Genomic DNA, 15,338 nt, shown 5'->3' on the forward strand with positions numbered 1-15,338 from the left:
ATGTGAAACTGCAAGGTACTGTATATGAACTGCAGGAACTGACACACTTGCTAATTCAGTAGGTTTGCTAGCCATTGCATTGCATTTCTGATTTTAAAACCTTTCTGCACTCTCCTGGAGTGCCACCACCAGTCATTGTAAAGGTAAAGGGACCCCTGGCCATTAGGTCCAGTCGTGGCCGACTCTGGGGTTGCGGCGCTCATCTCGCTTTATTGGCTGAGGGAGCCAGCGTACAGCTTCCGGGTGATGTGGCCAGCATGACTAAGCCACTTCTGGCGAACCAGAGCAGTGCACGGAAATGCCGTTTACCTTCCTGCCGGAGCAGTACCTATTTATCTACTTATACTTTGACGTGCTTTCGAATTGCTAGGTTGGCAGGAGCAGGGACCAAGCAACGGGAGCTCACCCCCTTGTGGGTATTCAAACCGCCGACCTTCTGATCGGCAATTCCTAGGCTCTGTGGTTTAACCCACAGCGCCACCAGTCAGTGTAGACAGTACTAAATCGACCAGGTGTCTGACAGCTTTCTATGTTCCCATGTTCAGACCCTTGTGATATGTGGACAGCCATCACAAGGATCATTGAGCTTTATGACAAATAGGCATGCATGACGTGTTGACATGTCTTACAATAGCATGCTAGCATTTGCAACTTGCTATTCATAAGCAAATGAAACTTGTCACCTAGTGATTGTTTTACACTACAACCTCCCTACACAAAGCATCTCCATGTATGAAAAATAAGCATTATTGTGTGAATGACAGGACAAATTTCTCTTCATATTTTGGGTACATTGGTCTGGCTTCGTGCTAGCAATGACCCTGAATTCTTCCATCAAACAGCCAATGCATTACAGCAGCTGCTCATTCTATAGATTTGTCAGTTTTCAAATATCAAGGTTTGGCACAGGTGGTTTTTATTCCTTAGTAAATAGGGAAGGTGGGAAGAAAAGAACCATGTGGGGAGGTGTTTGGGGGTACATTCAAAAAATAGAACAAATAAATGTCTCCATAAAGAGCACCAAGTGCTTGACAATTAAAACTATTCCAAATAAACAAATGGCGTTCACTATCCAAAAAGGGACTCATGCAGCCAGAGTTTTCCTACCTCATCATTCATAAGAGCCAACACCTTAATTATTGTGGCAGCAGTCAACAAAGCCTTATGCAGAATAGTGCAGACAGAAGATCAGGCATAATCCTACACGGATTTGCTTTCAGTTAATACATCAATATATATATTTTTTTCCACACTAAATGACTAGCTTAGAGCATGTCCTCTAGCACCACCTAGCAGACTGACTGAAAAAGTTACGCCAGTCTGAACAAAAATCAGTACAGTACCATTAAGAAGCACTGTTAGATTTAACATATCAGTTTGTTTATGTAAATCTATGGTACAGCTGCATTTGGAAGACTGTGCATAGTTTATTTATTTCATTTCAGTGATTACCTCACTTTTCCATCCAAATGGAAGTCCAAAGCAGCTGGCAACAGCAAATAATTTCAAGCTGCAATCCAACAGTATGAAATAACCTATAAAGTTTTAAATCAGTACCTATGTTTTTATCAGCACATCTAAAAAGAGAGCTTAAAAAAAGTGATACTGCTGGGAGTTGCATCAAAAACTCAGGACAGAACTTTGATACATGTTTGGAGGTAATTTGAGAGTGTTGTGTTTAAGATGTTAACTATGAAATTAATTATTGTATCAATACACACTGTGTGGAAGCAAAAAAGGGGGTATTTGTGACACAAAACAAACACAAAGCTTTAGTAATAACTTTAGAAGCAATCTGAAAGTTAACACAGCATGGAACATAGTGGCCAAGTAATCTCTGTCCAAAGGGTGCCATACCTAGCAAACCAGCTATAGCTGGAAATAGGCACTCCTAGCCACTGTGGCCCCTGAAGCCTTCAGTGACAATGTTGGGTCAAGGAGCATTCTTAATCTACGGGCCTGCTTATTCCACCTCTCATTCCCAAGTCCTCAGACATGCAACACTTCTGTCTTATCAGGATTCAGTTTTAATACATTGGCCCACAAGCAGCCCATCACCACTTCTAAGAGTAGCACTGCTAATAAATACAACAATGCAAATAAAAGAATCTTTAAAAACCAGGATCTTTAGCCATCACTTTTGTTCATGAGTGTAGTGAGAAACTTGGATGATAGCAAGAAACTTGCTACTGATCAAAAATTAAAACATACACTAATTTTTTATTTGCAAATTTAACTGAGGGAGGAAAAATATTAAGGGAATATAAACACCTTTTTATGAAAGAAAAAGAAATAATATATGAAAAATAACAAATTTATTAAAAACCATCAACGGCTCATATTAAGGCTACAATAACCACCAATGCATCCATCTGAACTTAAACATTAATACAGGGATACCTCAGGTTAAGAACTTAATTTATTCTGGAGGTCCGTTCTTAACCTGAAACTGTTCTTAACCTGAGGTACCACTTCAGCTAATGAGGCCTCCCGCCACCACCGCACGATTTCTGTTCTCATCCTGAAGCAAAGTTCTTAACCCGAGGTACTATTTCTGGGTTAGCGGAATCTGTAACCTGAAGCGTCTGTAACCTGAAACGTCTGTAATCCGAGGTACCACTGTACATGGGGAATCAATATGGTGCCCTACAGATGTTTTTGCACTCCAACTCCCATCAGCCCCAGCCAGTATGGTAAATGGTAAGGGATGATGGGAGTTGCAGGCCAACAATAGCAGGTGGTTACCACATTAGCTACTTCTGGTTTAATATATAAGTTGTTTATATGGGTATCCACATGAAACAGATGTCTATGAGTATCTTCCAATGTAGCCAGGATGGTCCTCAAGGCATTGTGTCATAAACGATGGGTGTTTATCCTTCCAGGCTCAAAGTGCAAGTCTCGTAATGACCATAAAAGGCTAGCATGATCCACGTTAGAGAAATCATAAACTCTATCACAGAAGAGACGATGAGATGGTTGAACAGTGTTCTCGAAGCTACGCACATGAGTTTGACCAAGCTGCGGGAGGCAGAGGAAGACAGGAGTGCCTGGCATGCTCTGGTCCATGGGAGTCACAAAGTCAGACACGACAAATCACAGAAAAGTGCATACAATTTGTAAACAATTTAATATATATTTATTCTAAAAGAAGATCTACAAAAGAGTGGCTGAGAGAGAGGTGGGTTTATTTTGCTGCTCTTTTGCGGTGTGTATCACACCAACAGGTTTTTTGTATCATTTTCACGGCTAATATTATACAACGGAAGTTTGCAAATCAGTACTGTATAGCCTTCCCAGACATTAGCGCGCTTCATAGCTCTCTCCAAAAACCAGTGCATTCCTGGGGAGGAAAGTTAGTTGTAACACACTCGGCCACATCATCATGACAACAGAAGCACAAGTTCCAAGGAAATTGCATGGCCCAAGAAATAACAATCGTGCATTTGTTGTGCAAAAGAAAAGGGGGGAAGAAGCCCCCAACAACGACCCTCTTGACTGCGATTAAGGGAACGTAATTGCGATTATTTTGAGAGGCGAGTAGCCTTTATCACCCCCGCCTACCCGCCACACACATATACACACTTCCTTTTAAAAACCTTAACCCCCTAACAAGGCGGTGCAACAAAGCAGAAGGGCTTGAGAGAGAGCGGGACGCTTCTCGCAGAATGCCTCTCCTGTGAGAGATCTCTCCCAGCCCGGCCACGATCAATGGCTGCTCTGTTCCTCCGAGGCTCCTGGCGGGCTGCGCAGCTGTCCGCGGTAAGTAGGCGAGGGCAGCAGGCATGGCAAGCCAGCTCGGCAGCTGCCCAGTCTGCGCTTTTTCTCCGCGCCTCTGGGGCGGCAGGGCGAAGCCAAACGCTGCCTATATGCCTGCAGCTTGGCGGAAACGAGAGGGGTCGGGGTCGGGGGAGCTATGAGTCAGGCAGGCCCTCCTCGCTGCAGGGAGGAGATGAGCAGCGCAGCCCTGCTCGCAAAGAAGCCCCTCCAAGGAGCTGGCTCGTGGGTAACTGGCCCGAGCAACGCGCCCTTGCAAAGGATGATTTGCACATATATATTACTTCGAGGGAACCCCCTTTCTTTTCTCTCTCCGTTTGCATTTCAGTTTGCATTTGCAAACTCCCCGGATTTGCATTTCAGCTTTGCTCAATAAACCTCTTCGGGTTGGCTGCCTTGTGGGATATATTATATGCGTCTTCCTCCCCGCTCCATCCTCCTGGACAGGAAAACGGGGCGGGCTAAGGCAAAATCGAGAACCACAAGAAGACGACAGCGGAAAGGTCCAATTATAGCCCGGCGGTGGGGAGGGGGGGCGCCAATGCCTTTTGCAACAGCAGGGGTTCCTCGTCGCCAAGGCAACCCGGAACTCCCGCCGGCTATTTTCTCCTGCTAAGCTTGAGCACGCCGCTTTCTCAGCAGATGACTTTCTTTACGGCACCCACGTGCGTTTTCCCTTTCCGGTATATTAATTCAAGCTGCTGCTGCTGCTGCTGCGGGTGGAGTGTGGGTAGGTAGAAATGAGTTGGGATTTAACACCGCGTTGCTAAAAGAGGTATTGGCCCTTTCTGCTGGTAGGAGATCAGGTCCTTATCCTTAGCGCGTGCCCATTTCCAGTGGTTTAAAACGGAATGCCTTTATGCGCGTTTAATTGTGTTTCAGAATTGCCTTTGTAAATGGAAGGGGCAAAAAACAGAACGAAGCATGGATACAAGCAGTTGCAGTTAGATGCAAAATTAGTTAAAATTAGAGGAGTTCTTTCACACACACACACCCCCCCCCCAGCTAAATTCTGCGATCTGCAATTAGTAGCTTGTTGCATGACCTGCTATTTTGGCAAATTAGTGTTTAGGGTGGCATCTGTTTTATGCTATGCCTGTGGTATGCTATAAAAAGCATGACATTTATACTTACACTGCAAGGGCATAATACTGGCCTTGTAGGCAAGGATTTTTTTCAGCTGGAACTCACCAGAACTCAGTTCCGGCACCTCTCAGATGGACACCATTGCCATTTTAAGAGAACAAGGGAGGTATTAATGACAAGTTCCAGCACCTCTTTTTCTAGAAAAAAAAATAGCACTGCTTGTAAGCATGTATTATTGTTACTTAGGTTGCTTTCAGATGACCAGTCTTGGGAATTCAAAATTATTTGTTTGCAGGAGGTTTCCACAGTGTCGCATTATTCCATCTTCCTATCACTTCCCTGATTGCAAAGAGTCTGATGGGGTGGGGAGGAGTAGTGCAATAGTGCCAGACTGTAACCCAAATTTGTATGTGATTGAATCCCACCCCCCAAAACAGAGGCAGTCCAGAAGCACCCTTAACATATTATGCATATGTCATAGCTGTCTCTCTGTCATTTTTATCTTCACAAGAACCCTGCATGGTAGATTAGGCTGAGATATAATGACTAACCCAAAGTAAACCAGTGAGCTGAATAGAGATTTGAACCTGGGTCTCGCAAGTCCTAGCTTGATATCCACTCTCTTTATATCTACTGCCTGAGACTAACTAGCAACAAAGTATTTCGTTATATACACTACACTACAACATCTGGGACCAAGAAGATAAATACTAATGCTGATTTTTTTGTGAGTGCTCACATCCCTACCTGTGAAATGGGAACTCTGATTTCAGGACAAAAAGTTAACCTTGGAAAATGTATTTAGCATCCGAACACTCGATTTTGTGTTCTGGGCTCCAGCTTTGCCCTGTGCACAATTTTTTGGACAAGTTTTATTTCACTTTTACCACCTTTGAAATGGGTTTTCAGTTTGCAGCAGAAAACTGTGGGACCAAAGGAGTGGTTTCGAACCCAAACTCTGCCTTGTATTCAGCTGCTTGAACAAGTTCCTTTGTCCTTTCTGATTAGCCAGGCTCCTGCTGTCATCATTTTGTGATTAACCAGTCATGGTCCGTCCCCGTCCCCGTCCCCCCCCCCCCAAGATTCCTGGGAACTGTCGGAGTGTTGTTAGGAGTCCCCATTCCCCTCACAATTCTCAGAGGTATTGACTGTTAAACCATTCTGAGAACTGTAGCTCTGTAAGGAGAATAGGGGTGTGCTAACAACTCTGCCAACCTAGCAGTTCAAAAGCACATCAAAGTGCAGATAGATAAATAGGTACCGCTCTGGCGGGAAGGTAAACGGTGTTTCCGTGCGCTGCTCTGGTTTCGCCAGAAGCGGCTTAGTCATGCTGGCCACATGACCTGGAAGCTGTATGCCAGCTCCCTCGGCCAATAAAACAAGATGAGCGCCGCAACCCCAGAGTCCGCAACTAGACCTAATGGTCAGGCGTCCTTTTACCTTTACTAACAACTCTTAGCTCCCCTAAGAAACTATACTTCCCAGCACGATTTGGGAAAAGCCATGACCATTTAAAGTGGCATGATACTGTTTTAAATGTACAGTGATACCTCTGGATGTGAACAGGATCCGTTCCGGAGCCCCGTTCGCAGCATGAGCAGAACGCAACCTGCGCGGGTCGCGATTCGCCGCATCTGCACATGCACGTGACGTCATTCTGAGCATCTGAGCATGCGCGAGCAGCGAAACCCAGAAGTAACCCGTTCCTTTACTTCCGGGTCGCCGCGGGACGCAACCTGAAAATATTTAACCCAAAGCATCTTTAACCCGTAGTATGACTGTATAGCGTAAACGGAGCTTATGTGTAAGTATGCTAATTCATCACTTGTCTTGAAATTGAACAGGCTAGCAGCTGAATATGGCAGTTCGGTTCCTTTGGAAGACAGTGGCCATGGTGGAGAGGCACAGGACTGGTTTCCTGGCAGTTTCCTGTGCTGGACTCTTTGGTGCTAACCTGACTTTTCACATCTTTCCTGAGGAGACATTCAGACCATTGTATCAGGCTTGGGCCAAGGGGAAACCAATGGAGCTCTCAGGAAAATTACAGATCCTGTTCCGTGACATCATCAGTGACGTCAGAGTAAAATCAGCAAATCGTTACCAAGCCTTCGTGGCCTACAGCTTCCACCCGGTGAGCGCTGGGCTTCCATGGTTGCCTGCAGGCTGTGTCGTGGGCATTCCTGCCCATTTCAGTGGTGCAGCCACTGATGATAACAGGACTGCCAGCCACGTTGTTATGATTGAAGGCAAAGAAGTGGACTGGGACAGCACAGAAGGCCTGGCCTTGAAGGAGGCCCTGACCCTTTCTCCGGAGGCTCAGAAGTTTGCCATTGCAAGAGAGCTCATGTACTTGCAAAGCAATGGACCCTTCATATGTGCTGCTGTTGCCCCCGTTTGTTTAGCTGGGACTTGGATTTCTGGGGTAGCCATAAAGCAGCTCCTGGGCTTGTATTCGGGTCCAGTGCTCTTACGAGGCCTTTACAATGTGGCTGTAATGGCGATTGGATTTGTAGGCTATTGTCTCTCATACGACGCTGTGAGTCAGGCAATGGATTACAGGACAGACAGAAATACAGCCACCGTTTCCACCAGCTTTGCTCGAGGTGGAGTGGAGTTCTATAATAAAATTCTGTCCCAGAACAAGATTTTCCGCACGCTCATGGGCAAGAAAGGAGAGCGGATATATGCCCCAAGTGGCAATCTTTTCCCAAGATACTGGTTCAGATTAAAACACGCATCATACACTTCCAGAAGAGACTTGATTATCAATATTTTAAGCATGCCCCAGGCATAGGAGTAGAGAGACTGTTGAATTTTGAGCTTGTAGATTATGTATTCTCTTTGGAACACTGCAGCCTGGTTTCACTTTTCATATGATTTCATTAGCATTTCAATTATTATTATTTGGGGGGTGGGGAGGAGAAGGGGCTTGATTTTATTTTTCCTCCCTGTCCTGGATGCACTGGTTGTCTTTAAAAATTAAAGCCTCGCTTCAAAGGTTCTGTGTCCTACATGCCTCTAAATTCCTTCTTAAAACTCTGAGGGAGTGTTACTTGCCAAGCACAGAGCTGGAAGAGCTAGCATTTTCTTTATTTTGCATATTATTTTGAATGAACATAAAATGCAGAGGGCAGCATGATGTGCTCTTGTTAATGTAAAGAGCGGGTGGTGTGCAGAGCTGTGGGCAGGTGCAGAACTGCCATGTAACTTGGTGTCTTTAGGAACATCTAAAGAAAAGATGGAGGAAGCAAGTTTCTAGTCCTCGTGGATTATGGAGGAAAGTTTAGCTAAATATTGGGTCCATGTGTTGAGAACGCTGAAACTTACAGCAGAGCCTATGAGGCTACTGGTGCCCTGTATGGTTCCATGTTATTCCCCAGTGTAAACCTGCATCTAGTGTAAATGCTGTTCCCCCATTCTGATTCCTTAATGCCAGTTGTTATCCTAACCACAATCTTAACATTAACAGTCAGATGCACTGACCCATTGCACTGTTAGGATCGTCCTACTCTCGTGTAGGGCCCTGGCAGAGACACATGCCCGACTGGCATGTTCTCTCCCTCCTGGTCGGTTGTTCAGGAGCTTCAAAAGCTTTCTTCAGCCCAAACATCACAGCAACTGATACCAAGAAGCATCAGCACACTTAGGGATCCACAGACTATTCACAGTTTGCGTAACAGAACTCAGTAGGTCAGCATTTTGGCTAATCTACATTTATTTACATATAATATACTCAGAGCATTCTGACTTAGCTCCTTCCTCTTTCTCATCAGACAGCAGAGAGAAAAAGCAAAGGACAATAGTCCCACTTTCCAGAACACAGTAATACCAAAACATCCTGTCTCTGTCACTTCCCACTCTGTGGAATGAAAACATACACCATCAAGTGATAGACAACAATCCCATGACTGCACCCAGAAATAGTATCTCAGGTTAAGAACATTGCTTCAGGATAAGAACAGAAATCGTGCTCTGGCGGCAGCAGGAGGCCCCATTAGCTAAAGTGGTGCTTCAGGTTAAGAACAGTTTTAGGTTAAGAAAGGACCTCCGGAACGAATTAAGTACTTAACCCGAGGTACCACTGTACTTTACTTGGCCTTTCCTGTGAGTCTTTGATTGACGTGAGAATAAAATTAAGGGTTGTGGTTTTTTGTTCTTAAAAAAAGACACCTCTCTGTTGCGGCTGAAAAGCTATTTTAATAAAGAACTGGAAGACTTCAGTGTGTTGCAATCAGTGAAAAGGTTATACAGGAATATTGGCTTGCAATTCTGTCAGAAATACATTCCCATGTCAGTGAGAGGTAGCAGAAGAAACCACTATTCATATATTTATATAGAAAGGTCTGGAAGCAAAGGAATCTGCAGTTTTGTTGCACCCCCTGCATCCCATTACAGCAGTTTGCGACATGAGAGGCTGAGTGCATTTCTACACCCTGCTGCAATACATGTGGATGGGCTTCAGCATTATAACTGAGCTCCTGCAATTCTCATCGCATAATGTGCCCCAGTGAAGCCCACCTTTGCGGTTGAGCTGTGCATCAAAGCAGGAGTCGTACCACCAGCCCCCACCGTGGACGTCTGCACAGTTTTGTTTGGTAGATCTGTCATTGTCCTTGTCTTTACAAGAAAACCTCATGTTGTCGTGCATGTTTTTGGCCTTGGAAGAAGTGAGAGAGTCACCTGCATTACCCTCGTAGGTCCCTAACTTGAGCATATATTCATCGTTCTCATTTCTCAGGACAAAGCTATCGTATTCTGCATATCTATGGTGTCCACCTGCATCTACTAAATTTATTCTGACTTTGTACCATTTCTGCTGGCTTATTAAGGAAATGTACTCGGTGCCCAACCAGTGATCTCCCACCAAGTTGCCAAACCCATATTTATAAGTTGTCCAGGTCTCTGACCAGGTGAGTTCAGTGTTGTGGGTGTTGTGTTGGATAACTGTCCACCCATTGCATCCGTCCATGTGGCACCAGGCTACGAGCTTGATGGCGTTCTCGGGACGTAATATATAGAGGCCGCTCTCTGTGTGGCCTGCCTGGAACATTTCGTCACAGTCCCGCATGTAAGGGATCGCTAGGGAACAAAAGATTGGATGGTGAGTTTCAACACACAGCCAAGTTCTCTGCAGCATCCTTGTAGAAATGTGTGCAAGCCTTGTGAGTTTGAATTCCTAGTCAAACAAACATCTGACATGTTGAAATATTTTATCGCCCTCGTAAAGGTAAAGGGACCCTTGACCATTAGGTCCAGTCGTGACTGACTCTGGGGTTGCGTGCTCATCGCGCTCTATAGGCCGGGGGCGCCGGCGTTTGTCTGCAGACAGCTTCTGGGCCATGTGGCCTGCATGACTAAGCCGCTTCTGGCAAACCAGAGCAGCGCATGGAAACGCCGTTTACCTTCCCGCCAGACCAGTACCTATTTATCTACTTGAACTTTGATGTGCTTTCGAACTGCTAGGTTGGCAGGAGCAGGGACTGAGCAACGAGAGCTCACCCCATCGTGGGGATTCGAACCGCCAACCTTCTGATCGGCAAGTCCTAGGCTCTGTGGTTTAACCCACAGCGCTGCCCGCGTCCCGATCGCCCTCATAATAATTGCTAATCTGTGATAGATGGAAGTTATATAAGACATTGGGATTGGACTCAAGTTTTTCTTGTCCAGTCCAGCAACATGTTCTCACAGCAGCCAAGCAGGTGCCTTTCGGGAAATGTGCAAACGCCACCTGCCCACAAGGGCACTCTTCCCTGCTGTTGTTTCCAGCAATGAGTATTATGAAGCATTACAGCCTCTGACAATGGAGGCAGAGCGTAGCTGTATGTTGTTGTTGTTTTATATAGAAAATCAGTGGTATAAGAAAGCGTACTTGCAATGAAGGGTCTTAATTATAAAGGGTTATGGGGAAAGAGTGAAGGGCGGTTGTGAGAATGAGGTAAGGCAGGGAGATTAGCAAACTGAGTTAGGCAGCAGAGGGTCTTGACGTGAGGTGAAGTGAAAACTCAGCCAGTGTGCGATTGAGTTGCCAAAACAGCCAGTGAAGCAGCAGCTATTACTCATCTGCATTTATTCATGTATCTAAAAATGTGACAAATACCATTGTTCGCTGCCTGTTATAGCAGCAAAAACCAATGAACTGAATGCACACAGCGTTTTCTATCTGCCGTGAGAAGAGCAAATCATTAAGGCTGATGGTATAAGGATGCCTTTAATGACTCTCTAGTGCTGGATTTCCAGAGAAGCATTCCTTCGCATGGGCCCAATGCCTCCTGCCAACATGTATTCTTATCATCTGTCGGAGTGGCTCACCGGTGGGAATGGAAAAGCTGTTCTCGTGCTTCCTTCGCATCTCTTCTTACTGTACTGTGCAAATCACCTCCACTGTCTACTGACTTGTGCCGCTTAGGCCATTCTAACAAGCTTCCCTTCTGCAGCTAACTTGGCCTCCTAAATACAAGCTCTTGAAATCCATGCTGCGCCTTCAGAAGATCTCTTTGGCAGGGAGGGGTACTCGCCATTCACTTCAGTGGCGCTCCTAGTTTTCCAGGAACTCCATGACAGGGACACTTTGAACACTCTTTTAACAAAGTGTGGTACCAGCTCGTTAGGACTGAGCCATATTTGCTAAGCAAGCCTCAGTTTCATTCAGATTTACACTACTGCATGTGATCGACATTTTCAGAAACGACATCTCGTGAATTGCCTCACTCTGCATTTAAAGGCATGTGGAGAAATGCAAATGTCACACAAAGACAACCGTTCCAACAGGGTGAGCATAGAATGACCCCCCCCCATTTTCTCCCTTTGCATGCTGATACCCAGGGGGTTCTTCTAATCTGCCCCAAAGCCAATTTCAAGGGGTGCAAAGGGAAAGAGGGGAAGGACCACAACAAAGACCTGTTGTGTAAGTGGAAGCTTCTGCTGATTGGGTTCAGTTGAATGCCACCCATAAACATTGCAAAGAAATCTGTAGTATGTGAGGGGGGGTGAGAGAGAGAGAGAGAGAGAGAGAGAAGCAAAAACCTACCAGGGACACTCAATGTACAAAAATTAAGCAAATAATAACAATGTTCATAGCTTCTCTCAGTGAACATATATTTGTAACAGTATTCCAGCACCATGTCTGAGACTACCTTTGCCAGGGAAGCTGCTGGGCAGTGGGGTGGGCGTTGCATCAACCAGATCCCTGTTCTGTTTTATGGCCCAATTCCTATAATCCCAGATCATTCACCATACTAGCAGGTGTAGGATTGATGGGAGTTGTAGCCCAAACTATCTGGAGGGCACCAGGTTGAGGAAGGCTGTCATAATCCATCAATTCTCCCTCTGCCTCTACTCCTAACTACATAAGAGGCTATTCGATGGTGCCTTATTTTAATCATAATAGCTTTGGAATGCTTTTTCATCCAGTCACAAAACCAGAGACCTATATAAATATTTTAAAACAAGAATAGAGGAAGAATTCTTCTTTAGAAAGAGTAGTTTGTAACCTCATAATTCTTGATCTTCAGTGACATGAACCTCTCTGTGATGATGTTATAAAACACGTTATATAATTCTCAGTGGATACCAACGAAGTATGGAGTATTTTATACAGTGAAGCTGCTGAAATCTGAGTGTACCATTTAAAGTGTGCCTTATAAAAGGTAAAGGTAAAGGTACCCCTGCCAGTCTTGCCAGACTCTTATAACTCCTCATTAATGAAGGTCAACAATTTTATCCATTTAAAGCATTGCCACACATTCTAATATTTGGACATTTGTTAGATACTCAGGAGTTAGGAGGGAAATGTTATCGAAAAATGGAAGACCAATAATCCAATAGGTTATTTAAATGTTTCTTCAGAGATTGTATTTTCAAGTGGCTCAGAAAACGTGAATTCAAGCAACATCATTTGGAAACTAATAATAAAATTAAGAAAAAAACCCAAACTGAAATTTAAACACAGCATCTTGAAAATAATTATTGGAAGACCTGCTTTTGATGGGGGCATGGAAAACACTTTTGTGAGGAGGAATCCAACAGAACTGAGACTGGGTGTTCAAAGTCATCCCCGTATTCAGTCTGCATTCACTGGAATTCACCACTTTAGAAAGGAGGAAGAAATAAATCTAGTAGAGTTATTATGGGGGAAGAATTATCTCTCATATTAGCCAGTCAGTGAGATATTTAGAACAACATGACAAAAATGTGCCCCTCCAAATGTTGCTGGACTCCAAATCTCATCAGCCAAAGCCAGCCTGACCAACGGTCACGAATGATAGGAGCTGGAGTCCCATAACATCTGAAGGTCCACAAATTACCTGTTTTTGCTTTCCAGAATCCTAATTATATCGGGAATGAGTGATTTTCTTGTCTGTTCTTTCCATAGATGCTAGAGTTCAGAATGCTGGAGTTGTTCTTAATCTTTTTTCTTTTTTAAAAAAGTGATTTTACATCTCAAACACACACTCCTTAATACTTAACAGCAACACATAGGCGCAATAAACAACAGTGTGACTTCACAAATCATTAAACATAAATTACCTTTTCTTTGCACAATAATTCTCCAGTTCCGAATTTGAGTGACATTCTTGACCAAGTCTAGGTTGACAATTTCGCTGAGTTGTTTCCTCAGTTTTTCCTCATTCAGTGAGCTTGTCACAGGGATCAGAAAAAGAAGAGCAACTGTAGCCAGCAGGACATTGGGGGGATGCATTGTGCAGACAGGTATCTGAAAGAGGCCACACGCAAATTAGTAATAGGCATGAGGCTCCAACACCTCAGATGTAACAGACTGCTTGACAAACTTACAGCACTTTTTGGAGCTAAATTCAAATGGAGAAAGTGCTGCGGCAGATTCCCCATTTATGTTTTATAAGTGGAGATAAGATCCTGGATGACTAAGCTTGTTACTAGTTAACTTTAGTATGCAATATTTGACAGCGCCTCCGCCATAACAGCTGCTACGCTCCTCAGTGCTGTTGACTTTGCTGCCTTTCCTAAATGGAAGTTTATTTGATTGTCCTTTGTAAAGTCAATATAACATGTTCCACAGTAGCAGCAGGTGCATCTTTAAGAGGAGACATTCTCTAAGAATTAAATGATAACATGTTGGGCCTTTGTAATATTGGTGTGTGAGAGAAGACAGAAAATCTTTTGCAGGGAAATGATAGGTTGCCAATGAATATAAATTTGGATATGGGCATGGCTCAGTGCTAATAGGGGAAGGGATCAGGATTCTGTCTGACCAGTTCCTGCAGAGATCTTTTTGGAGGAAGAGGTCACCTGGGAGTGGCCAATGACTGCTAGTCATATATAGCAACTTTCCATCATGTTATAGGAGAGGGATCTCCATCCACTCTGCTGAAAGAGCAGCAACTTTTGGCTCCTCTCTCTCTGAAAACTTTCCATTCCTTCTGTCATTACATAAACTGAGAAAAGGTGCCTAGTTTGCTTGTTTTTCCTCCTCTCTCCCAATCATTTTTCCTTTCGTGTTGTGTCTTTTAGATTGTAAAGCTGAGGGCAAGGGCTTCTTTATTGCTTGCGTTTGAAAGCCTCTGTGGGAACCTTTTTCAGCTGACGAGTGAGATAAAAATTGCTTCAGATAAAGTAGTAAGAATAATGGGTGCCAGTAGCCAAGTGGCTAAGATAGCTGCATAGCTCTTGGAATCTGACTCCTTCCACCTCTTTGAACAATAGACATCCCTGACATTTAACAAGCAATCCATCTGAAAAATAGAAACTCAAAGGATCCTTATACTTGCATGGTATTAGCTGTGTAGTGGTCTGTATCCCAGCCTGGGTATTTTTTAGAGGGCTCTTTCAGATTTGTACTGTGTGTGTGTGAACATGTCAAACTTTCTGGGTCACAGCTCTCTGTTTGTGGCATACTTTGGGGCTGGATTCTGTGTGTTGATCTGCTTGAGACTGATGGATAGACATTCCTGACAGCAAATGACTTTAGACGAGAGAGTCCAACCACCTTCTTTCCCCTTTCTTTTTCCTTTTTTGGCAGATTCAGTGGCTTTGTCTTGAGCTTCTGCCTCAAGCGATCCAGTTGTGCTTTAGAAAATCCATGCTCTTTTTTTAGCTCTCTGTAGACCGTACTCTACTGGGTGAGCTGTGATTGATTGATTGATTGATTGATTGATTAAAAAGTAAAACAAAATACAGGTCAAGGAGCATCAAATGCAAGTGACAACTGAGCTGCGTGTTCTGCACAATCAATATGCCAAAGCATGAAGATACCTTCATATGCCACCTGAGCGGGGAATGCCTGAGCTGCTCTCAGGAAATGTACATAAAATTCATAGTATGGGCCCCTCCAGTCATCCTTTTTATTCTGCATTCATGATGACTTGTGCTCATCATGAGGGACTCAGGGTAGTTATATGGGATCCAGTTTTCAATACTGTTTATGCCTGCAAAGATTTTGGTGCAGACATACAGCTTTCTTTCCAATCACTGCAGGCCCCATAACTTCCCGCTCAGCT

At 44.2% G+C, this 15,338-nt stretch overlaps 2 protein-coding genes across 3 annotated transcripts; one reads left to right on the plus strand and one right to left on the minus strand.

The window, feature by feature from the left end:
- Positions 1-3,189: 3,189 nt before the first annotated feature.
- TMEM177 (transmembrane protein 177) lies at positions 3,190-7,863 on the plus strand. Of its 2 annotated transcripts, XM_081206565.1 has the most exons (3): positions 3,190-3,268; positions 3,301-4,507; positions 6,708-7,863. In XM_081206565.1, the coding sequence occupies exon 3, from the start codon at positions 6,722-6,724 to the stop codon at positions 7,655-7,657; it is 936 nt and encodes a 311-aa protein (XP_081062691.1). In that variant the 5' UTR covers positions 3,190-3,268; positions 3,301-4,507; positions 6,708-6,721; the 3' UTR covers positions 7,658-7,863. The 2 variants fall into 2 exon arrangements, with proteins under 2 accessions (XP_081062691.1, XP_081062692.1); XM_081206566.1 differs by lacking the exon at positions 3,190-3,268 and having other exon boundaries at positions 4,488-4,552.
- A 1,372-nt stretch (positions 7,864-9,235) lies between these two features.
- Positions 9,236-13,722, minus strand: LOC308593839 (fibrinogen-like protein 1-like protein). Its single transcript, XM_081206581.1, has 3 exons — positions 13,657-13,722; positions 13,390-13,576; positions 9,236-9,942 (listed from the first exon to the last, which is right to left on the minus strand). The coding sequence occupies exons 1-3, from the start codon at positions 13,708-13,710 to the stop codon at positions 9,290-9,292; spliced, it is 894 nt and encodes a 297-aa protein (XP_081062707.1). The 5' UTR covers positions 13,711-13,722; the 3' UTR covers positions 9,236-9,289.
- Positions 13,723-15,338: the final 1,616 nt, after the last annotated feature.

This window comes from Podarcis bocagei (assembly GCF_964188305.1).
Source record: "Podarcis bocagei genome assembly, chromosome: 1".
In the NCBI taxonomy this organism is placed as follows: domain Eukaryota; kingdom Metazoa; phylum Chordata; class Lepidosauria; order Squamata; family Lacertidae; genus Podarcis; species Podarcis bocagei.